This window comes from Macaca thibetana, chromosome 13 (genome assembly GCF_024542745.1).
Source record: "Macaca thibetana thibetana isolate TM-01 chromosome 13, ASM2454274v1, whole genome shotgun sequence".
NCBI classification, from domain to species: domain Eukaryota; kingdom Metazoa; phylum Chordata; class Mammalia; order Primates; family Cercopithecidae; genus Macaca; species Macaca thibetana.
The window spans coordinates 18,230,349-18,255,257 of NC_065590.1; the positions used below are offsets into that span (position 1 = coordinate 18,230,349).

A 24,909-nucleotide genomic window follows, 5' to 3' on the forward strand; every position below is an offset into this window, starting at 1 on the left:
GGTGGTTGTGAGGGATGAATGATGTCACCTTTGTTAAGCGCCTACCAGTGACTTTGAATAATTGTTCATTCCATTTCTTCTATTTTCCTTTTCTGATTTTTCATACCACTTTTATATTAATGTACCTAAACTAAGTCTATAAAAAAACTAATGTAAATGAGGTGATCTTAATTCCTGTATGTTAAATTGTCTTTACATCTAATTTTATTTCTTGTGCTCACCTAGAATATTCAGAAAGCCACCATTAAGAAACTAAATATGTCAATTTAAAAATATTAAACATAGTAATTAATACTTTTTACATTAGACTTTTCCCCTGTATTAATCCTCAACTTCAGACAGACCAGTCTGCTCCCTGCCCCTGAACCTAGCTATTACGTTTTGTTCAGAATCTTTTCCTTTTCTAAGCCATTTCTTGCCACTTTGCTCATCCATCTAAATCTTGTTCTTCTTGATCTGGCTTAGCTTGTATCTTCCTGCTCCCAGTGATCTCTCACTCCTCTCAATTTCTAGGACATTTACTATATTGACATTAATTTGGGACTTTGTATACTACTTTATATTAGTATCATATCTATACACACACACTGTACACACAGAATAGGAATACACTATTGTATAGTTACATACACAATATGTATACTGTGGGTGTGTGTATGTGTAATTTCCTCAACATTATCTTTGTCTTTTAGGGGAAAATTGTTTTTTCGGCCAGGTGTGGTGGCTGACACCTGTAATCCCAAGACAGGTGGATCACCTGAGGTCAGGAGTTTGAGACAAGCCTGGCCAACATGGTGAAACCCCGTCTCTACTAAAAATACAAAAATTAGCTGGGTGTGGTGGCGAGCAACTGTAATCCCAGCTACTCGGGAGGCTGAGGAAGGAGAATCACTGAAACCCAGGAGGTGGAGGCTGCAGTGAGCTGAGATCATGTCACTGCACTTCAGCTTGGGCGACAGAGCAAGACTGTCTCAAAAAAATAAAAATAAAAATAAATAAGATTTTTTTTGTTTGTGTGTATTCCCAATAGCATAATGCCTTGCATGTAAATACTTTTCTTTATGGGGCTCAAAGATGACTCTTGTAGAACAGTTAGCACATATTCACTGGCAGGTTTTAAAATCTGAGGCATAGCTGACCATTTGATTTTAATAGGTTTATTTAATAAATTATTCTCTTCTCTCTTACATAAAATGTCTTTTATCTAGTCAGTTATCACACTGGTATGAGATGTGTTTGATATTCTTTTTCAGGGACAGTTGCCATTTGCTGTTGTGGGAAGTATGGATGAGGTGAAAGTTGGAAACAAGATGGTCAAAGCTCGCCAGTACCCTTGGGGTGTTGTACAAGGTACATGAGACAAAGGATGACTAGAAATATGTATCTAGTAATCTCAAAGCTGCCTTTCATGCCGCCTTTGGGGTGATGCTTAGTTTGGATGTGATTGGTTGTCAGAGGAGTTGGCTGTGTACTATTTTAGCCAAAGTCTGGAGGCCATGTAGGGCCTCCCCCTTCTCATTATGCCACACACACATTACCTCCCCGCGGTACCCTGTCAGTAGGTGGGAAACAACAGTGGGGCACTCTGATCCAAATGTGAATGTAGAAACTAGTGTTCAGACATAAAACATCACTAATTACCACTTAACTATGAGGACGGTCAACCATCTTATAAATTTATTTATTTTTACTGATCAAAGTATTGCCAGCTATTTCCAGAATAAACCAGTCAGCCAACTTAAAAAGTTAAATCCACTTGACATTTAGATTATTTATCTGACATTATAATGAGTAAGTAAGTAGTACTGTATGGTTCATTAATTAGCACTTATAGTGCTAATTAATGGTGAATAGATTACCCTTACTAGTATAGATTTCCAAATGCTGATTTTTTTTCTTAATTGATAAATTTTATAATTAGTGAAAAATATTGAGAAAATGTAACATTTTTAATTTTATAAAAAATATAAAAGTAATAATTACACCAAAGAGTGTTGGTCACAATAACACATATTTATTTGTAGTCCTCTAGTCACCGTAAACATAGAAGAAGGATCATGTGTGTTCACTAATTTTGAATAGTGTCTAACACAGGATCATAAATGTGTTGTATAAAATGAATTTGATAATTATAGCATGGATGGATAGTATTCTTGAGTTTGTAGAATTTACTACTTTGAAGTTTTAGTGAACTAATATTATATACTCTTTTTAAACATTATGTGAAATGTCTTCAGGATAGTTTGTAAACTGCTAACAAAATATTCGTGTGAAATAACTAGAACAGTTGGTTAACAATAAGTTGTGTCTTTTTTGCTATTTCCTGGTGGTCCATTGGCTACTAAATTTAAAGTAAATCTCCTGGTCTGTTAATTCACCTTGCCTATGATACAGTGTTTACACTGCAAGAGTTTCTTCCTTAGTTACCTGTATAAAATAATCGTAGCAATTAAACAAACTCATCATTTTGCTATTTGTTATTTCACATTCAGCAAACACTTAATTGTGTGCCAGGAATTAAAATCCAGTGTTGCTCTTTTCTTTTTTTTTTTTTTTTTTGGCTAGTGGAAAATGAAAACCACTGTGACTTTGTAAAGCTGCGGGAAATGCTCATTTGTACAAACATGGAGGACCTGCGAGAGCAGACCCATACCAGGCACTATGAGCTTTACAGGCGCTGCAAACTGGAGGAAATGGGCTTTACAGATGTGGGCCCAGAAAACAAGCCGGTCAGGTAGGGTTGGGTTCTTGGGAAGCCAACCAAAGAGGAAGTTAGAGAGGATTGCATATTTTTATATATCCAGGGTGATGGGGCATGTGTTGTTTAGAATCTCCCAAAACCACGATATAGAATCATTTGGTAATGACTAATTATTGTGCTTCTTGAATCACTTGACTCCTTCTTGCTTTTGAAGAGTCTTGCTTTTTAAGTCCTTGTCTGACTCAGAAAGAGTTAAACATGATGAAGAATGTATGACAGAGGCCCCCTGTTTCAGTTCATGCTGACATGAGTAACTGAAGGAAAATACCCTCATTATTTGATTTATTTTTGTATTTATCTGAGACAGATGATGTATTTAACTGTTTTCATAAAGGTAAGTTGGAACACAAATCATTTTCTTCTTTTTATTTGTTTATTTTTTGTAGAGACAGGGTCTTACTATGCTGCCCAGGCTGGTCTCAAACTCCTGGCCTCAAGTGATCCTCCTACCTCAGCCTCCCAAAGCTTTGGGATTACAAATGTGAGCCTCCATACCAGTCCTCAGGAATCATTTAAAATAAAGTAAAACATTTTCTGTTGGTTTTTCTTCTGTAAAAGTTTTGGAATGAGTGAAGCTTAGCAAAACATATTATAGAGGAAGAATGAGAGTGCTTGTAGGGAGTCGGAGATTAGATTGTTTCTTGCCATATTACAGCGTAGTTATAAGAATTTTAGAATCTGAATACCTCCTTTCTCAGTAATATAAAGCATTAAAAGTTGTAGAAACTTCCTTGGTAATTTCATATGGTGCTGTATCCCAGACTTTATGAAACTCAAATCCTTAGTGTACGGAATCAAATCGATTTGATGTAGCATTCCAGAACAGTGTTTGCATGGAGGAAAGCATGAGATCCTTGGGACAAATGCTATTGTAAACTCTCTTATGAGACTGAGGATTCCTTTTCCATTGCATTGTTTGCATTTGTTATTTCCCTGGTTCTTAGCACCTGCACCAGAGTAAACACAAAAGAAAGAGGGAGGAGTGCATCAAATCAGTGCTGCTGTTGCATATAAGCTTTTGGAAGACTTAATCTTAGATGAAGTTAAAATTTTAAATTTCTTCAGTCTATGGAGTTAATTAATGTTTTCGCTTCTGGTAGCACAGTGAATTAAGAATTGTGTATACTTACGGCCAGGCGTGGTGATTTATGCCTGTAATCCTAGCACTTTGGGAGGCCAAGGCGGGCAGACCACTTGAGGTCAGGAGTTCGAGACCAGCCTGGCCAACATGGTGAAACCCTGTCTCTACTAAAATTACACAAATTAGCTGGGTGTGGTGGCGCACTCCTGTAAAACCAGCTACTCAGGAGGCTGAGGTGGGAGAATCTCTTGAACCTGGGAGGCAGAGTTTACAGTGAACTGAGATCATGCCACTGCACTCCAACCTGGGCGACAGAGCAAGACTCCATCTCAAAGAAAAAAAAAAAAAGCATTGTATGTACTTAACCCACCCTCACCAAATTCAGGCATAGGATGCTTCTGGTTGTGGGCCATTCTGGTAAACTGACAATTTTCTCATGATACTGTCTTCACTAAAGATTAATCATCTTGAGTTAGCTTCCCTAGTGTTTCTCAGAGGAGGCTCTCTTCTCATTTCTTCCAAGTGTCAGGGTCACTTCAGAGGCCTCTGTGCACTGAGGTGGAAGGGGTCCTGAGTAAGAGCATGCAGGGACAGCTTTGAAGTCCTCTGTGAGGAGATGGGCCTGGGTGTCTGGTGGAGTTATCATCAGTCACCTGTGGATGATTAAGAAATTCAGGGTCAGAATTTCCAAGGATGAAGCCTAGAAATCTGCAGTCAGAATTCTTAGTCATTCAGCAAATAATTAGTTTGTCTGCTGTCTGCTCAGCCAAATGCTAGTCATTGGGTATATGTGCACTGTGGGATCAAACAAGAGACCCTGTCTGTGTAGAGTCTGTATTGTGGGGTGGGAGGAGGACCCCTATGTGAAGAAGAGAGTTGGGGGGAGGCAGGCAGAAGTGGGGAGACCAAGTTAGGAGGTTGCCATGAGAAGATGGAGGCATGAAAGAGAGTGGTAGTGACAGAGGGGTGAGAAGTATGCTTAGGACATGTAATTTTTTTAAATTTAATTTTATTATTATTATTTTTTTTGAGATGGAGTCTTGCTGTGTTGCCTAGGCTGGAGTTCAGTGGTGTGATCTCGGCTCACTGCAACCTCTGCCTCCCAGGTTCAAGCGATTCCCATGCCTCAGCCTCCTGAGTAGCTGGGACTACAGGCATGCACCACCACCCCCGGCTAATTTTTGTGTTTTTAGAAGAGACAGGGTTTCACCATGTTGGCCAGGCTGGTCTTGAATTCGTGGCCTCAGGTGATCTGCCTGCCTTGGGTTCCTGAACTGATGGGATTACAGACGTGAGCCACCACACCTGGCTGAGGATATGTAATTTGAAGTTAAAGTCTGTAGGACCCACTGATAAATTATTTTTGGATATGGGATTTGAAGGAAAGAGAGGAGGACCCACTGATAAATTATTTTTGGATGGAAAGAGAGGAGGACCCACTGATAAATTATTTTTGGATATGGGATTTGAAGGAAAGAGAGGAATCAAGGATAACTCAGTCACCATTTTGACCTAGAAAGTGGGGTGACTGGTAGTGATCTTTATTGACCTGAGCAGGATGGAAATCGGAGAGTTTAGGGGTGTAATTGGTAATTCAGAGGTTTTAGAAATGTTACATTTAAGCTGCTTGTTAAATATTCAGTTGAAGAGTTTGAGTAGGTTATTACAAACATGAATCTGGAGCTAGGGAGAAGTTAGGGCTGCCATAGTAATTTGGGAGTCAACAGTGAATAATACTGGGTAAAATCTTGTGTTTTTTAAAAGGTTGTGCTAAATGCTAGAGATTACTATTATTTCTCATGGAGTTTACATTCTCATAGGGGAGTTCAAAAATTAAACACCTAATTGCACAGTACATTGTAGCTGTGATATAAGCACTAAAGGAGAGGTAGACAGTGTAAAATGGGTGGTGTGGGTGGGGGGGGTCCCAAATTTAAGCTGGAAAATTCGGGAAGACTTTCTTGAGGCAGTGACTATTTTGAGCTGTAATAGCTTGGGGAAAACAGAGCAAGACATAGACAAAGGGCTGAAGATGGAGAGAGAATGGCATCTGTAAGACTCTGGAAGAAGATCAGTGCACCGCAGTACAGCAGGACAGATGAGGCAGGCCTGGGCTCGCATGAGATGAGAGAAGAGAACAGGCAGGCAGCAGCTGTGGAGGCCCTGGGGAGGATTTTGATCTTTGTGCTAAGGGGAAGGCAACGTTATTTTAGGAATAGTATTTGCATTTTAAAAATTATTCTTTGCTCTAATGTGAAGAAGGTATTGAAGGGGTGTGCAGAGATGCTTAGGAGAGGCCAGTTAGGAGAGCATTTCTTTGACCAAAGTGAGATCAATGACAATAAAGAGCTGGACATATTTGAGAGATGACTAGAAGGTAAAATTGGAAGAACTTAGTGGTTGTTTGGATACAATAAACTGAGAAAGCAGGAGGCTAGAAGGAGACTCCTAGTCTCCTGAATTTGTGGTTTCATGGTTAGGTGGATGGTTACTGCAATCATCTAGATAGGTATGGCTGAAGGAGGACTAGCTTTTTTGTGTGTGTGAGGCAGCAGTGGTAGGCACAATGGAGGTCACAGTTTTGGACCTGTTGACTTTGAGTTTCCTCTGAAACAGCAAAGTGACAATTACAAGTAAACACTTTGGGGTATCTTTCTGGAGGTCAGAGAAGGGCTGGGCCAAAGAAATACGCTTAAGAGTCATGGGCATTTCAATGATTAATTCTGAGTGTGACCAGGGATAAGACTGCCTGTAGAGAGAAGTACATCTAGAAAGAAAGTTGACTCGGAAACAGCCTTGAGTCACTTTAGTATTTGTCAGCTGTAGGAGCAGATAGGAGAGCATGAGAAGGGAGGAGGAGGAAAACCAGCAGTGTCACGTCTTGAAACTTGACAGAGGGGATCAAGAAAGAGAGAGTGTGTTGCTGTGTCAAAGTTGAGGGCCAAGTTTATGCTGCACAAGTACAGAGGTACTTCCTTGACAATTCTTGGAGAATAATGAAGACCACTTTGCGTTCAGTTTAAAAAGGCAGTGGTGGGGCCGGGCGCAGTGGCTCACGCCTGTAATCTCAGCACTTTGGGAGGCTGAGGCAGGCAGATCACAAGGTCGGGAGATCGAGACCATCCTGGCTAACACGGTGAAACCCCATCTCTACTAAAAATACAAAAAATTAGCCGGCATGGTGGCGGGCACATGTAGTCCCAGCTACTCGGGAGGCTGAGGCAGGAGAATGGCGTGAACCCAGAAGGTGGAACTTGCAGTGAGCCGAGATCATGCCACTGCACTCCAGCCTGGGTAACAGCAAGATTCCGTCTCAAAAAAACAAAAAAAGAAAACTGGCAGTGGTTGGAAGGCTCCATAGGTCTGGACTTGCAGATTTGAAGGGAATGCCTACAACACGAAGAAACCATTTTCGTTCTAGCTCTGGGAGTGGAATGAATGAACTGAAACCATGGCCAGCCTTTTTTGTTCACTGCTCACAATTCGTATCCAGGGAAAGAAAGTCCAGTCGGCCCAATGTAGTTCATGTTCCCATCTCTTGTTTAGGAGTGAGTATGAACCTGATTAATTGTCCCACAAGACTGTATCCCATGGGGGACAGGTAACCCCCGAAAAGGTAATGAGGATAATGGTACCAAGAGGAAAGGGCTCAATGATAGGCAGTCAGGAATCATAGATTGCCCATCACATCCATTTACTGAGCATTTCTTCAGGTTGGGAAGCATCTGCTCACTGATCACACAAAGAAGGGGAAATTAGAAAGGGAGGTTCTTCAGCTTAGGTCAGGCTATGGACTGGGTGGGAGCAGCGGCTGGAAGAAACTCAGTAAGTTTAGGTCAGGCTACAGAGCTAGTGGGAGCAGTGGCTCAGTATTTTCTTCTGAGAGAGTAGGCCTTTCTATGGTATTTCTGGATCACTTGGGTAAAGTTGAGACAAAATGTCTCTTCTGGTGCTTTGTCGTATGTGATTAAATGATTTGATAAGGCTTTTATAGCTCATTATAGTCTGATGTATTAGGAAACTTTTATTTTTTATAGTTTCAAGAAGTTATATCTGGCCAGGCGTGGTAGCTTATGCCTGTAATCTCAGTACTTTGGGAGGCCGAGGCAGGTGGATCACCTGAGGTCAGGAGTTCAAGACCAGCCTGGCCAACATGGTGAAACCCTGTCTGTACTAAAAATACAAAAATTAGCTGGGTGTGGTGGCGGACACCTGTAATCCCAGCTATGTGGGATGCTGAGGCAGGAGAATTGCTTGAACCTGGGAGGTGGAGGCTGCAGTGAGCTGAGATCACACCACTGCACTCCAGCCTGGGCAGCAGAGTGAGACTGTATCTCAAAAAAATAAAAATAAAAGAGAATTTATATCTGTTTTCTGGGGAGTCTTTTCCCATTTAATTTGGTAGTTGTTGTAATTTGGTTGGCATGTAAAATCTGTCCCCCAGTATTACATCTATCTAGCAATAAAGACAAGTGATGCGAACCTGTTGGGTGACCTTTATGTCACTGTACTTGCTGGCCCTCTTTGTTGCCAGAACTTCCGTTTGTTTTTCCACTTACGTTTTATTGAGTGGGTATGCTGAGTCATAGTGGGTATCCTAATCTGCCAGCACCAATTGTAGGCTTGTCACGAGCCCCACGTGAATAGCATTATAGTCTTATAGTTTAATTTACTGATCTTAACATTTTATATTAGTTATTTCAACCATTGGAAACATGCCTTTATAAAACTCTTTAAATCCCCAAGTTTAATAAAGATTAACCTAACTAATCTCTTTCCCACAGTTAATCACCTTTAACTTTTTAGCACAAAATCACTGTCATTGAAGTACTGTGGGACCTATAGCTTTGAAAGGAAGATTTATGCGTAGTAGTTTAGAGTTGCTTAAGTGTTTGATGTAATTTTAGTAAAACTTAAATGTCTTTGGAACTCTCAAGAACTAAATAGTTCTTCAAGTAGTCCATAGTAGACTTGGAAAAAGTTCACTAGGCTTATTGGAACTGTACTTGAAACACAAACATGTCCCAATTGAAGGAAAGGACTTTTCTTGATGACATGAGCATCTGAGATTTTTTCTTTCTTTCTCTTTGGTTTTCAACTTTAAATCAGTGAGATTTGCAACAATAGTAGTATGTTGGCATTAAATATTCATGACAGGCCAGACGCAGTGGTTTACGCCTATAATCTCAACACTTTGGGAGGCCAGACAGGTGCATCACTTAATCTTTGGAGTTTGAGACCAGCCTAGGTAACATGACAAAACTCCATCTCTACAAAGAATACAGAAATTAACCAGCTGTGGTGGCATGCTTATACAGCCCCAGCTACTTGCGTGATAGAGGCAGGATGATTGCCTGAGCCCAGGAGGTAGAGGCTACAGTGAGCTATAATTGCACCGCTGCTCTCCAGCCTGGATGACAGAGTGAGAGCCCATCTCAAAAAAAAAAAAAAAAAAAAAGAAAAGAAAAAAATTATGACAGCAAGCTACTTTTATGCTAGAAAAGGGAATAGTATAGCAAGAAAAATGTTTTTATTTTTATTTAATAAATCTATAAGAAACAATGATTGCATTAGTTTTAGAATACTAACTTTATAGACCATTCTCTTCTAGATCTTTCGTTACCACCTTTTGAAAAATAGTACAAGTTTCTTTACTTGAAATTGGCCTTGTAAATTTACATTGTCAGAAGTTGGAAAGCAGCACAATAAGATGCAAAATGTGCAGAAGCCGCCCCTCACTTTCTTCCGCTGAGACATCACATTGGGGCAGTCCGATTTGTGGTAGTTGGCAATATGAACTTTGGAACAAGTCTAATCTGCTTCAAATCCCAGCCTTTTACTTTTCAGTTGTGTTTCTTTGGGCGGATTACTCTCTGTGCTTTAGTTTTCTTATTTAGAATGTGAGGGCTTGTTCTTCAGGGTTGCTGTGGGAATTAAATAGTCAACATAAAGGAGTCCAGAAGAGTATCCTGCCAGTAGCAGATACTCAGCACATGTTAGATCTCTTCTCTTCACCGGGTAGGTGTATTTTCCTTGTGAACAACTCAAGTGCTTGTATAGATTAATGAAGCCATTGTTTTAAAAAACCTTATGTTTGTTATGAATTCAAGATATTTTTACATCAAGCTTGTCTATAAAGACTATCAGTCATGTTGGACTAGTGAAATGTAGTGAAGTTTCTAAAGATGATGAAAGTAGCTGATAAATATAGGGGCTTCTTTAAAAAAAAGATCAAAACAAACAAGCAAAAAGCCTGGTACTAAGTAAAATGCCTCCTTGGGGTGTGAGACATATGATGTCTAGGGTATTTTGCACATTGGTAATCTCTTCTTTTAAAGAACATCTTTCTGCAAGTCTTTAGGATCTGTTTCTTCTTGGAACCCCTCCTGTGCATGCCTCACACTCACCTCTCAGCCATGGTAGCTGTTGTGTAGTATTTCTTACTCTGTGTTTCTTTGAACTTACAGAATTCTATACTTAAAAGCTTGATGTCTCCAGTTATAAAATTTAAGATTAATAAGATTTCTTAATTCATCATATTTTGCAATTGATTTATTTTTATAAGCAATAGAAATTTCTCACTAATGCAGCTGGAAAGTGAATTTGTGTTCTCTGTCAAACCTTTGGGATATTCTGATAGCAAGCCCAAATGGAAGGGCTCAGCATTTCTGACATATAGGAGGGTTTATTATACTTCCAAAATGCTACACATAGGAAAGGGCAGCTACCGGTAGAGTTCCAGGATAGTCCTTTCTTTGCTGGTTATGCTGGTTCAGTCTGCCTCCCCTCTCCCAGAAATTTGTCATGGAATGAACATTGATAAAGAAACTGAAATGTCTAGAGAGTTCTGCTGGATAGTCAGTCAGAGATGAATAAGGATTCATTTTCTGTTCTCAAGGTTTGTGACCTATGAGAAGGGAGAGGTAGGCAGGATATAAATGCCATGGCAGTGCTTGGAAGGAACAGTTAATTCTAACTGGGGAGTGTGGCAGTCACTACAGGACTGAACGAAGGAGGACAAATGCAGAAATGAAAACTTAAACTGTTTTAAAGGAAGGGGCCAGGGGAAGAAGAGAGCACCCTGCTTCTAGTGGGCAAAGGCAGCCACCCCAATCTTCTTCAGCCCTTCATATTTATTGGGTAGAAAGAACAGGGAGGAAGAGGTAATGATTTGTCAGCTGCCTAATTGATCACAGGTTCATATTATTGCTAACAGGCTTCAGATGTGCCCTGTAGATGGTCACAAGAAACACTTGTGCCTGGGTTGTGACTGCCCTCAGCATTTCTTGTGGACGGCAGACGCAGTTTGTCAGTTTGCTAACATTCTGCATTTGTGAGAACAGTTTGCTCTTTACTTATAAAGCCTCCAGTGGTATACTGAGTTGATCATGACCCTCATTCTTTCAGCCTTCAACAGGGGAGAATGGGGAAGACTTTACAGAGGAAGTTGTATGTGAATTTGCCCTTGAGGGGCAGAGGATTAGCAGGGCAGCATGGGGGTAGAAAGTGGACAGTGGCCACAAATTGAAGCCTGAAATGCCAGGTACATTCTAGGAACAGTGAACTGGTGTGGCTGTTCATTGGTGTGACTGAAACCTGAGGGTGTCAGAATTGTTTGGTGAGAAATCAATCTGGAAAGGTAAAATTAGGCCAGATACAAAGTTTCTTGAGTGCAATTTAAAGGAGGTGGGACCTTATTCTATAGATAACATAACTTTAATGTGGTGAGAAAAGATAATGAGATCTGTGCTTTTGGTGGAAAATCTAGAGAGTGACAAGAACAAAGTGAAAGAGGAACTAGAAGCTCAGAGATGAATTAGGAGATTGTTGCAGTAGTGAAGGCAGAAAATCACAAAGATCAGGTTCGGCTGTAATCAGATAATCTGTAGAAATGGAAAGAAGGTTATATTAAGAGGCTTAGCTTCAGAAGCTGAACTAATGGACCTTGGTGATAAGATAGGGAGATAGGGTAAGGGAAGAGTGAAAGTTGACTCAGGATTTCCAAGTTTCTACACATAGTGATTCCAGTTCTACTCATAGTGAGATTGAAAGAGGGATGTGTTTAGGCTGAAATGAGGGTATTTCTTGTAAAGGAGTTGCTTAAGCAGAGACTTCAGGACTCTAGGACTCCATATCAGCACTAACACAGGTGACTTCATATTTCATGCTATAGGAAATTTCATGTTTTGGGTTACCATGTGTAAAAAGATATTGGTACCTGTTACATATATGAGGCCGAACATGGGATGTATGGCAGGTTCTTGAATAACAATGTTTTGTTCAATGTCATTTTGTTATAACATTGATAAGAAAAAAAATTGATTCCTGGTGATGGCCACTGTCTGTGTAGAGTTGGCACATTCTCCCTGTATCTACAGGTTTTCTCTGGGTTCTTCATCCCAAAGCTGTCAGCGTTAAGTTCATGGCATGTCTAAATTGTCCCAGTCTGAGTTGGGTGTGGGTGGTGTGAGTGTGCCCTGCAATGGAATGGCGTGCTGTCCAGGGCTGATTTCCATTTAGCTTCCAGGATAGGCTCCAGCCATCCATGACCCTGAACTGGAGTAAGCAGGTTGGAGAATGAATGAATGAATACGTATTATTGTAACATAAAAATTTATTAAGTATACAGTACACAAATGTAGGACAGTAAGCAATGTGGTGTGAAAGAACTCAGTGAGCCTGCCATATTTGTTGTTATTTGTTTTTGAATTACATTGTGGTAGGAGATGATCTTTACAGTTTTCCCTTTGCAAACACTTATTCCCTGATTTCGCCTCCACTACGATGACTGCCATCACTCACTGATGCACCAAAAATTGGGTAATTAATTGTCCTACTTGTTTTTAATTTTTCTTAAATGTGTATATAGCTAACATTTATTTCTATGTTTAATATTAGGAAGGTTTTGAGTTTTTACTTATAAGTTTGATAGTGTTTTTGTGACCAGAAATATGCCATAGGAACTTAATTCTTATTTCTATCAATTACCCTACAGTAAAAATTGGTTTAATTATATGTTGCTTCACTTAAAGTTATAGTTTTCAAGAACCTGTTAATGTCATTAGGTGAGCACTTGTATTTTTTAAAGTTTATTATATCACTTTTTTTTTTTGGGGGGGGAGACAGAGTCTCGCTCTGTCGCCCAGGCTGGAATGCAGTGGCGGGATCTTGGCTCACTGCAGCCTCCACCTCCTGGGCTCAAGCAATTCTCCTGCCTCAGCCTCCCATGTAGCTGGGACTACAGGTGCACACCACCATGCCTGACTAATTTTTTGTATTTTTAATAGAGACAGGGTTTCACGATATTGGCCAGGCTGGTCTTGAACTCCTTACCTCAGGTGATCCTCCCACCTCAGCCTCCCAAAGTGCTAGGATTACAGGCATGAGTCACCAGGCACGGCCAATTATATAACTTTTTTTATTTTTGAGACAGAATCTTGCTCTGTCACCCAGGCTGGAGTGCAATGGCGTGATCTCGGCTCACTGCAGTCTCTGCCTCCTGGGTTCAAGCAATTCTTTCACCTCAGCCTCCCAAGTAGCTGGGATTACAGGCACCTGCCATCATGCCCAGCAAATTTTTGTATTTTTGTAGAGACAGGGTTTCACCGTGTTGGCCAGGCTGGTCTTGAACTCCTGACATTAGGTGATCCACCTGCCTTGGCCTCCCAGAGTATTAGGATTACAGGCATGAGCCACCATACCCGGCCTATATCACTTTTTAACAGGAGAGTAACACAAATAACTTTTTAGTCTTCAAGAGACCTATGAAGCCAAAAGACATGAGTTCCATGGTGAACGTCAGAGGAAGGAAGAAGAAATGAAGCAGATGTTTGTGCAACGAGTAAAGGAGAAAGAAGCCATATTGAAAGAAGCTGAGAGAGAGGCAAGTATGCTGGTTTGATGTGGTTTGCATTTATTTTTTAGATGTCCTATTAATTTGGAGAATTTATTCCAAGAATTTGCTTGAGATGCTTTTGTAGGCTACTTGTTCTTTAAAGAGTAGTTTTTCCAACACATAGTATTTGAATATTGACTTAAAATCATAGACTGAAATTAAATGAAAACTTTGGCCTTCTTTTTTTTTTTTTAAAGTAGTGCATTTATGGAGTGACTAATCGTTGAAATTCTTATAATGAACTGGAAGCTGCAGCAGCTACCCTCTTGGGTGCAAACATTTTTCTTTCATGAAATCCACCATGCCTTGAATCCACAGTATACAATTTTTAGGTGCCTCATTTAACCAGTCTCAGTGGTGGTTTGTCTTTGTTAGTGCCAAGGCTAAAGGAAGAAACACCACTGGATGTTTTCTTGTGCCTGGCAGGGTAAGCCACATTTGCCACAGGCCAACTCCTGAAGGTGGTGGGCCTCACAGCCACAGTGGCAACACAGTGCATGCGTCTTACTGTGATGCTTTCCAAACGATGACCTTCTCTTTGTCATCTCACTCCTTTAACTGAGACCAAAGAGAATTTTGGCCTTTCGAGCAAATATTTTTCCATTTGAAATGGTTTACCAAGGGCTCGTAATGGACTAGGTTACTGAGAAGTGTCTTAACCATGAGCCATAAACATTTTTACTATGGCTTAATAAAGCCTTTTTTGAGTGTTGCTGGGGTGGTTGTTTGCCCTGAAATGGGGATTTGTAAAGGCTGTGAAGTAGCTTTACTTCCAATTTGAACCCAGTCTCTCAGTCTGTCAGGGTGTAGTTAGGTGGTCTAGATCAGTGGTCCCCAACCTTTTTGGCACCAGGGACCAGTTTCCTAAAGACAATTTTTCCACGGACCAGGGGCGATGGTTTCAGGACGAAACTGTTCCACCTCACATCCTCAGGCATTAGATTCTCATACGGAGCGCACAACCTACATCCCTCACATGCGCAGTTTGCAATAGGGTTTGCTCTCCTGTGGGAATCAAATGCCACCACAGATCTAACAGGAGACAGAGTTCAGGCAATACTGCTTGTTTGCCCGCAACTCACCCCATACTGTGCAGTGGTTCCTAACAGGCCATGGACCAGTACTGGTCCGTGGCCTGGGGACTGGGGACCCCTGGTCTAGATGACCTTGGGGTAGTCCTGGCACCAAAAAAAATCACCAGTGAACTTCCATAGTTTTGTTTGCTTCTAGTTCTCAAGCAGCAGTTTAGGTTTTGAGTAAAGCTATTTTCTTGAAAATACATGATTTCTTGAAGAGTTAATCTGTAATCCAGTTGTGCTAGTTTATTATTTCAAATACACTTATAGTACTTGCTGCGTAAGTGAACTGTGCAGGAAATGGTTTTGTAAAAGTAATAGTTTACTAATTTATTTATAATTCAAATTTTGATGTTGTATTTGGAAAATTTCAAACACCAGAAAAGTGAAAGTATAGGATACCTATGTCCTTCCCCTTACCTAGGAAAATAGGAATACCATAATCTCACCCAATCTTCAGTCCTTATTCAGATTTCCCCAGTTGTCCCAAGATTGGCTTTCAAAATCGTTCCTTTTTATTTGGTGATTTTTATGTTTTTGTTTTTGAACCAGGATGCAATCACAGATTACATATTGTACATGGGTATTATGTTTGTTTAGTTTCTTTTATTCAAGAGTTTCTTATATAGCATGACTCTTAGTTTTACCAATTCACTAATAAAAAGATACCACTCAGAACATTATTTAATTCTATAATAAAGGACTGTTACTTAAATATGTCCTTGCCAATATTGTTGTGAAACAAATATCCCTTATCTTTTGTATAAATCTAGATTTTTATATGTAGGTTAGTAAAATGATGTATGCTTAGATAATAGTGTGTGAACATTAGATGAGTAGAGTGGGGAGATGCACAGAACAAATGATGTCTCCAAATATCGTTGACGTTCTGTCTTCCCTATTCCTTTATTGGCAACATTCTAGAAGAACTCATGAGACATGTGTGTGTGACACATCGATTTCTTATATACCCTCTCCACTTTAAGAAAAAGTACCATTTATATTTATCCCTCAGGTTACATGACCATCATTAAGTTATTATTACTACCCAATTTGATATGTCAGTCTATATCTTGGGATAATTTTTTCATTTAACATTTATGCCCCTCATATTTCCAAAAAGTATGCTCAGTAATTTGCAATTTAAAAATGCAGCTACATTACAACCATGAACATGAAGAGAACAGGAGACTTATAATACAGGGTGTGAAGAAGGGGTTTGCACAGAGGGCAGCCGAGAATCCTGGTCGAGGGAATTTTTAAGTGAACACAAAGACTGGGCTCTAAGGCTCTAACTTCTAGGCAGGCAGGGCAGAAGGGACCACACAGAATTTAGATGGAAGTCATCTGCTAGCTCAGCAGAGTGAAATATTTTCCCTAGTATTTATTTCTAATTTCTAAAAATGGGGCCGGGCGTGGTGGCTCATGCCTGTAATCCTAGCACTTTGGGAGGCCAAGGCGGGTGGATCACTTGAGATCAGGAGTTCAAGACCAGCCTGGCCAATATGGTGAAACCCCATCTCTACTAAAAATACAAAAATTAGCCGGGCATGGCGGCGCATGCCTATAGTCCCAGCTACTCGGGAGGCTGAGGCAGGAGAATCGCCTGAACACAAGAGGCAGAGGTTGCAGTGAGCCGAGATTATGCCACTGCTCTCCAGCCTGGGCAACAGAGTGAGACTCTGTCTCAAAAAAAAAAAAGTTACTTTTTTTTTTTGCAGTGGCGCAATCTCGGCCCACCGCAACCTCTGCCTCTTGTGTTCAGGCAATCCTCCTGCCTCAGCCTCCCGAGTAGCTGGGATTATAGGCATGCGCCGTCATGCCCGGCTAATTTTGTATTTTTAGTAGAGACGGGGTTTCTCCATGTTGGTCAGGCTGGTCTCGAACTCCTGACCTCACATGATCCGCCCACCTTGGCCTCCCAAAGAAAAAAGGTACTTTTAAAAGGATCTTTGAGTGACAGAATGTGTAGTATCCTTAAAAGTAGTGTTTACAAAAGGTATAGCATTGTACAGTAGTCCCCCTTTATCCTCAGTTTGGCTTTCTCAGGTTTCAGTTACCCGTGGTCAACCACGGTCTGAAAATATTACTATAGGATATTTTGAGAGAGAGAGAGAAAGAGACCACATTCGCATAACTTTTATTACATATATTGTTATAATTGTTCTATTGTATTATTAATTGTTATTGTTAGTCTCTTACACTGTGCCTTAACTTTACCATAGGTGTCTATGTATAGGAAAAAACATAGGGTATGGTACTACCTGTGGTTTCAGGCATCCTCCTGGAGTCTTGGAACGTATCCCCCATGGAAAAGGGGAGACTGTCGTACCATATTGATGACTTAATCTTAAGAGAATTGGTGACTATTGGTAGCACAAAAGATCCCTTGTTTTTAATTTTTTGAGAATTTGAAAATGTGTTTGAATTAACTGCCTGTCATAGTGAATAATGGAACCATGCATGCATGCTTCATGTATATGAAATAGTTGTTGATAGCCAGAGCTGGAAATGCCACACAGTGTGAATAATAGTCACATTCACACCTCCCCACCATCTTGTTTAATGTTTCCCTCTTTATAGTTTTCCTAGAAATTTTTAGTCAACCTCATGAATGATGTATGAAGGGCTCTGTGACCTTTCAAGATATTTTAGTATGCATATGAGGTACACAACCTCCATCTGAGTAACCAGAGAGCTATCTCTAGTCACGTGATAGAAACCTGCCCTTGCTGCTTCCTTTCCAGACTTTGCCCCACTGCTGCTCCTCTCCCACATCACCGGTGCACACGTGTGCAGAAAACTGTCACTCTCTGTTTGTGCCACCGATTTGAATGACATCTGGGTAGCGTGCCCTTTAAACACACACACGTACCTAGCATGTAACTTTTTTAAAATCAGGAACCATTTAAATAAACAAATACTAAGGAACTGATGCTTCTCTGAAAAGACATCCTCTGGAATAAAAGCATCTTAGGTTAGAAGGGCCTTATTCGATTATCTGTTTTAACCTTGTTTCCCTTGGAATACTTCTCCTGTCAGGTGCTCGCTGGCTCACAGGACAACCTGTTCTGTATTTGGAACATAACACTTTTATTAGACCAGAGTTTAGCTCTCTGGTTTCTTCCCTCAGTCTCTGATTTTCAGTGAAATATTTCCTCAAATGTTATATGTCATCTTTTTTTTTTTTTTTGAGATGGAGCCTCACTCTGTTGCACAGGCTGGAGTATAATGGCGCCATCTTGGCTCACTGCAACCTCAGCCTCCCGGGTTCAAGCATTTCTCCTATCTCAGCCTTCCGAGTAGCTGGGAGTACAGGCGCACACCACCACACCTGGTTAATTTTTTGTATTAGTAGAAACGGGGTTTCACCGTGTTGCCCAGCCTGGTCTTGACCTCTTGAGCTCAGGCAATCCACCCGCCTTGGCCTCCCAAAGGTCTCCCCCTTTCTAGACAACTAGGTGTCTTAGAAAAAGATGACATAGCCAGGTGCGGTGGCTCATGCCTGTAAACCTCCATGAGCCACCACGCCCAGCTATGTCATCTTTTTCTAGACACCAAGTCCTGCTTTGTTTGCATGAATGCTAGGTTTCTACCCAGAACTAAAACGTTAATGTTAGATTTACCTAACCAGATCAGAGGACCAAAAATACGGTTATCTTTTAAAATGTAGATTCTAGACACTGTCTTTGTGTTGTTAGAGGGCACAGCACACAGCTGATTCGTATGGAGCTGGCTTAAGACCCTAGATTTTTTTTTTTTGAGGTAAGCCACAATTAAACCAGGACCACCTACATTCTTCCTTGGACCTTGTCTCTTTGAACTTGCATGCAGAACTTCACATAACTTCCATCTGTATTTCTTCTCATTACTAGTTCTTCTACATCATTTAGAATTCTTTTATGAGCAGCGTTGTGTGCTGTGCTGGGGGTATAAAAATAAAAAAGACATAGCTCCTAAGTAATCCTCAGGGAGACGCTGCTCCACAGTTAGCCCAGCACATGTGTGCTAAGGGTTTCTCTTTTGCACCTATAGCAGAGCACAGGGCACAGAAAGAACTACCCGGGGTGGCAGTTGGAGCAAGATAAGTTTCCTATTTTTTGTTATTAACAATGGGTAATATTTATTGAGTGCTTACTCAGTGCCAGCCATCATGGTAAAAACGTTAGATAGAATTTTTCTTTTGGTATATCCCAGTTGTTTTAAAGCTTCCTTTTTATTTGTAAGTTTCCAGAGTTTTATACCCTTCATAGCTTTGAGAAATATAGGGCATTCCTTAAATTGTGGAAAAATATAAAGTAAAAGACAGACCTGCCCCTAAGTTGACATCCAAGGTGACATTGCTCCCTTTATATGGTTTATCAAGTGATTTTCAGCCCCAAGGAGATGGAAAACTACTGAATTTTATTCTTTAAATAATTTTTTCTTCTGCTTTTTTCACTTAAGAGAAATCTCTTGTGGTAATGTTATAAACTTTTGTGAAACTCATTTAACAGTTGTATAGGGGAAGAATAACCCCTATAGGTTCTTAATTGGAATGACCCCTTATTCTCAGATTAACAAAAGAAAAACAAGTTTATTAGCATGTGTATTTCACATATACATGGGTGATACAGTCAATGAGTAGTTCTCAAAGAAGTGACTGCATTCTACCTTCTATAGCATCTTCAACAAAGAACAGTTAATTTTTACAAAAATGACAAGACAAAGGAAAAGGACTTGGAGTCTCTAGGGGCAGCAATTTGGAGGAAGGCACATAGCTGGCAGATGAAGGCTAGCCAGTAAAGCTAGTTAATGTAGAGCTGTCTGGTACCAGTCTCTAGGCCCAAAAGGGTCTGAAGTTGTCTTTGCTGGTTAACCTTTGTTCTCCCTGGTTGGGGAAGGGAGCTGGATACCTTTTGTCTTTGTACATCTATATCCTGCCTTTAGGCACCTAAAGGGAGGTCAGAGAGTTTTCCTGTATCTGCTGCTTCTTAGTTGCCCTCAGCTCAACTGTCCTGCACATTCTGCTCTCCTGCGGCTGCATCAGATGTGTTTAGCATTTATTCTTTGACTTTATCTTTATTGGATAGTGTAAATTCTAACACGATGAATATTTTTATATGTAAAACTTTCTCTGAGTTTAGGATTTTTTAAAGCGTAGATCTCAAGACATTGAAAGACTGGAAAAATAGAATACAGTTTTGACATTCTTGACATAGTTGACAGTTGACACTTGCTTTCCAGTGATGTTTACCAGTACAGTTTTCAATAACTGTTTACTGCACATATTTTACTTAGAAAATAGTGTTGTTTTTTTCCTTTCTGGTGATTTCTTTCTATACTTTGCATCTCTTATTTTTATTGAGCATGGACTTAAGAGACTTTAAGAAGTTTTGTGGGGAAAATACACACTGAGAAAATAAAAACTCTAGGAAAAGGTCACAGTGTTTTAAAAACAGTTTTGTTCATAAAGCTGTGATTTTTATTATATTTAGTTTAAGCATTTTTTGCATGGGAACTCATTTAAAATTAAAGTTACCAAGGGAATTCCATATGTAAACTTTTCCTTGAAGTGTGAACTTCTGAGACTTCAGGAAGATTTTGACTATGTAGGTTATTCTGTGTTGTGCTATGGGGTCCGCCTTTGTGTTGCTGAGCTGGAGAGCGTGCCTCTGCTGCCGTGCTGTGTCAGTAGTGGGGATTGCACTTTTGTTTCCAGCTACAGGCCAAATTTGAGCACCTTAAGAGACTTCACCAAGAAGAGAGAATGAAACTTGAAGAAAAGAGAAGACTTTTGGAAGAAGAAATAATTGCTTTCTCTAAAAAGAAAGCTACCTCCGAGATATTTCACGGCCAGTCCTTTCTGGCAACAGGCAGCAACCTGAGGAAGGACAAGGACCGTAAGAAGTAAGAGACCCAGCCACCCTCCTTGGCAGCCCTGCCCGCACTTGTCACATTGCCCTGTCGGATCTTCCTTGCGCTTCTTACTTCTGCTTCCTTATGCTTTGTCTGCCTCCTCCAACTAAATGTCAGCTCTTGGAGAGGAGAGACCTTGTCCCTCTTGTCCACTGCGGTTTCCCCAGCATCCAGAACAGCACCTGGCACATGTTATGTGTTCAGTATTTGCCAAAATGAATGAATGAACAAAATAAAAATACATCACAGTGTAGAAAGGATCAGTTAGCTGGGGGAAAAATGGCTGTTCTTATTTCATAGCCCAGTCGTGACCCTAGTACACAGCTAATGGCTACTGACCTACCATGAGTTATTTTGAATTTCATGTCTAAATGAAGCTGTACCCTTTGTTGGGGAATTATAGACATAGATAGTATTTCATTAAACTAATTCTTAGGTTCATTTTTTTAGAACAAATTCTACTGATACTGATTTTGTGAGAATTTTTATTTTAATAAGGGAACCAAGCTGTGGATTCGAACTCCTGTGCGTTGATGTCAGAACTTGTGAAAACAGTGGTGGACGTAAAGATGCAGAGAAAGGTAGAGAGGGCCACAGTGCAAGGGGGCGGCCATGAGTAGCATGTGGATGATAATCACAAGGCGTGTAGGTTTGGGGTATGTGTTAAAATCAGTTACCCAAGTTTTAGAAAATAAGTTTATTTTTCCTTTTTGATAATTTCCTTCTGTACTTTGTGTCCCTTGTTTTATTTCTCCCACTAAAGATGTCCCTGTTGGTTTAACTATTTGGCTGCTGAGGAAATTCATCACGCCTTGTTCTGTTCAGAATGCTCATTTGGTGGACTCTGCCTCAGTTTACTCTAGCTGCCTCTGTGCTAGCAGCATTGCATGCTCCCATGTTCCCCACAGAGCAACACATCTGGTTTAATGCTCTCACTGCATCTATGTCAGACCCATTTTCAGAATATTGCAACTCAACTTTAAAATAGTAAAACATAACCTTGGCCCATTGGTGGCTTTCAATTTTTTAAACATGGAGAAGTAAACCACAGGACTTTGGCAGGTTTTATTGGCTTATATATTTTACAGGGTTTTTTTTTGGGAAAAGAAGAAGGAATTCGCATGTATGATCTTTTAATGTAAGCTCTGCAAGGGCATGGATCATTATCTTGTTCATTGATATAGCCATCCCCAGAGCCTAGAGCAGTTGTCTGGTACATAGTAGGCATGCAATTACTTTTTAAAGAATAAGTAGTATAAAAGCTGTATTTTATTCAAGCATTGAATTTCAAAAGATAAACTATAAATTTATCACTGCTTTTCAACCTGCTTTGAATTTTAAAGCTTATAGCTCTTTTATTAATACCTTTTTTCCTTTCATCTTAACCCAGTGTTACTAAAATTAGATTTCCCATTTTTTCGCCTATATGAAAGATAATTTACATTTACCTTGTAAAAATTATTTCCCTGCTCCACTTGAGAACCCTGCTGTTGTTTGCAAAATCAGGGCCAAACCCGTATTTTTTGAGAGCTCTCTAGAAGAATTTATCTTCAAGAAATATGGTTTGGTGTTTTTGGTTTTTTCTTTGCTTTTTCAAAGTCCCATAGCCAGATATCCTATAATATACTAGGTGCATATTTGCTAATTTTTACTTCTTGAATGTTTTCTTTCAAAGTGTACCAATCAAAAGGTTCTTTTTCTTTCCAGCTCCAATTTTTTGTAAAACAGAAGTTCCAGAGCACAGAAGGTCATCATCACAAGCAAACTTTATTAAAAAAAAACTAGAAGTGTGCTTTGATTTTGCTGTTTTTATTTGTTTTATCACTTCTATATTTGGTGAACGGCCACAGTTACTGATATTTATGGAAAAGTACTTTCAAGTACAAGGTCAATACATAAGCCAGAGTGAATGATTCTACAAGTTGAGCATCTCTAATTCAAAAATCTGAAATCCAGAAGCTTCAAAATCTGAATCTTTCTGAGCACTGACTTGACCCCACAAGTGGAAAATTCCCCACCTGACACCTTTGCTTTCTGATGGTTCAGTTTAAACGGATTTTGTTTCTTGCACAAAATTATTAAAAATGTTATATAAATTACTTTCAGGCTATATGTATAAGGTGGATGTGAAACCTGAATTATGTAATTAGTCAGGTCCCATTGTATATATGCAGATATTCCAGAATCTGAAATCCAAAACACTTCTGGTCCCTAGCATTTTGGATAAGGGATACTCAGCTTGTACCTACATATTCATATATATTCACTGTTGTTAGAAATTTTTAAGTTGCTGTTTTGTGATGAATCTAAATCTTTTGTCTTGCTACCAAGCTATTGTCACTGCAGTGCATTATACCAAAGAGCAAAGTGTCAGTGCCATTGAAAATACAGAACCCATTAATATCGTGACTATATGATTGCATTTATATTCCAAGGTGAACCTTTTTTATACTAAAAATTTTGGGGAATATGTTTTGGGATATATTATAGAGCTGAAACTCTAACCTCTTAATAGTTTTATAGAATTTAAAAATTTTTGATACAGTTACCCAATTGGTGATACGATCTTAAGCTTTTATGTCAAATTATTTAATATGACTTCATGCTTTATTATGCCTTATTATGGCTGATGTATTACTGTGGTGGAACAAAATATCTTTAAAAGTTAAAACATCCAAATATATAAACTCTTTTTTCCTAATGATAAAGTACCTTTGAGTATGAGTGTATCACAGCTTTTATTAGGAAAACTTTTCATTACATGCTTGTTTAAACTCTGTCTTCCAGGGGAAAAATAATAAGGTTGAATCATTTTATTAAAAATACATTTTGAGAAAATAACTAGGAACATCTGAATATTAAAGATATGAAAATGCACATAATTCATATTTCAGGTGGTATTTGCATTCAGTGCCTTACTAGTATTCTCAGAACATTTTAATGATTTCTAACATTTCCTAACAGTCATAGATATATAAATTTTCATTTTTTGTACTTGAGTATTCTAAATAAAACTGACATTTACTCTTGACAAATAAAACATATATTTACTAAAATGTGTTTAATTTTCCTTTTTGAAAACTGTCATTTTCAAAACATTTAATTACTCATTTGAATTATTTTGGAGATGAGGTATTTTATGAGTATTTTCAGACAATAAAACTTATTAGTCTGTGTCAGATTCTGAGCAATCATAAAGTCATCCAAGTTGTAAATAAAACCTTGCATAACACAATTTATCTGGACACTTTAAATTTTATTTTTGCGTTTGAAATTCACAGATATCTCTCAGTCTTAAAAAATTCAGTAAATTATATGTGTCACAGAACAAGCTCAGAAGTTTCTTCGCAAGATCAGTGACACCTGGGTTCTGGTAGGCAGGGAGTCCTGGAGGGTAGGTGACCTGAAGTACAGAGCCAGGCCAGCGCGCCACAGTACTTAGTGCCAGCTGAGCAGACTGTTCACAGAGGGACTCAATGACTCTGCGGGAGTGTTTGTTACATACGTGGCTATATCTGACCACACTGTTTATAAAGCAGCTCTCCTTAACTCTGAAGAAGGTACGTCGAAATGTGAGATGGGTTGTTGGAATGGTAAACAGTTATTCAAGTTTCTAGTTGAAAAGAACGTAATAAACCTGCCTAAGACTCTCTGGACTTAACAGCAGGGCGGTGGTTTTGTACTGCTGATGACTGCTGTGAGAAAGCCTCACTCCTGCTTCAACCACAATGTGAATTTTAAATTTATTTCATATATTTGGGTCTCATGTAAGATTTTATTTTAAAAAAGTTCAACAACAAAGAAAAAAAATTTTAACAATGACTTCTTATTACAAAGCTAATTTATTATCAGGCACATGATTAGAAAATGAATTATCCACTGATGCTTAAATTAATCTCCTGGGAATAAAATAAAGCTACTCATGTTTTGTTAAAAATTTTTCCCATTAAGCTTATGAAACAGCCATTAATCCTGGTACATACTCCCTCCAACTTTTAAAGCTGTTTCACATAGACTAGGATTTGAACTTCAAAGCAACACAAGGAAAAAGCATTACAGGGGTTATTATCACTATATTGTGGATAACCTCAGTGTAGGCCCTATGTTCCTATTGGGCCAGGAAATGGGGACACACACATGATTCAGGCCATCTATGCATCATGGAGCAGCTGGAGCAGGCTGGACAACCAAGTGGGTT

General features: G+C 39.5%; 1 protein-coding gene across 9 annotated transcripts in view; it reads left to right on the plus strand.

Annotated features, from left to right (window-relative positions):
• SEPTIN10 (septin 10) overlaps positions 1 to 23,767 on the plus strand; it is a 70,454-nt gene extending 46,687 nt beyond the window's left edge. For 6 of the 9 annotated variants that reach the window (XM_050753049.1, XM_050753047.1, XM_050753050.1 and 3 more), the window contains 6 exons: positions 1,254 to 1,350; positions 2,566 to 2,734; positions 13,593 to 13,725; positions 20,515 to 20,702; positions 21,210 to 21,292; positions 22,419 to 23,767. In XM_050753049.1, coding sequence (XP_050609006.1) covers positions 1,254 to 1,350; positions 2,566 to 2,734; positions 13,593 to 13,725; positions 20,515 to 20,702; positions 21,210 to 21,292; positions 22,419 to 22,624 — 876 coding nt within the window. In that variant the 3' untranslated portion in view covers positions 22,625 to 23,767. The other 3 variants (XM_050753055.1, XM_050753054.1, XM_050753053.1) reach the window with 2 other exon arrangements.
• Positions 23,768 to 24,909: the final 1,142 nt, after the last annotated feature.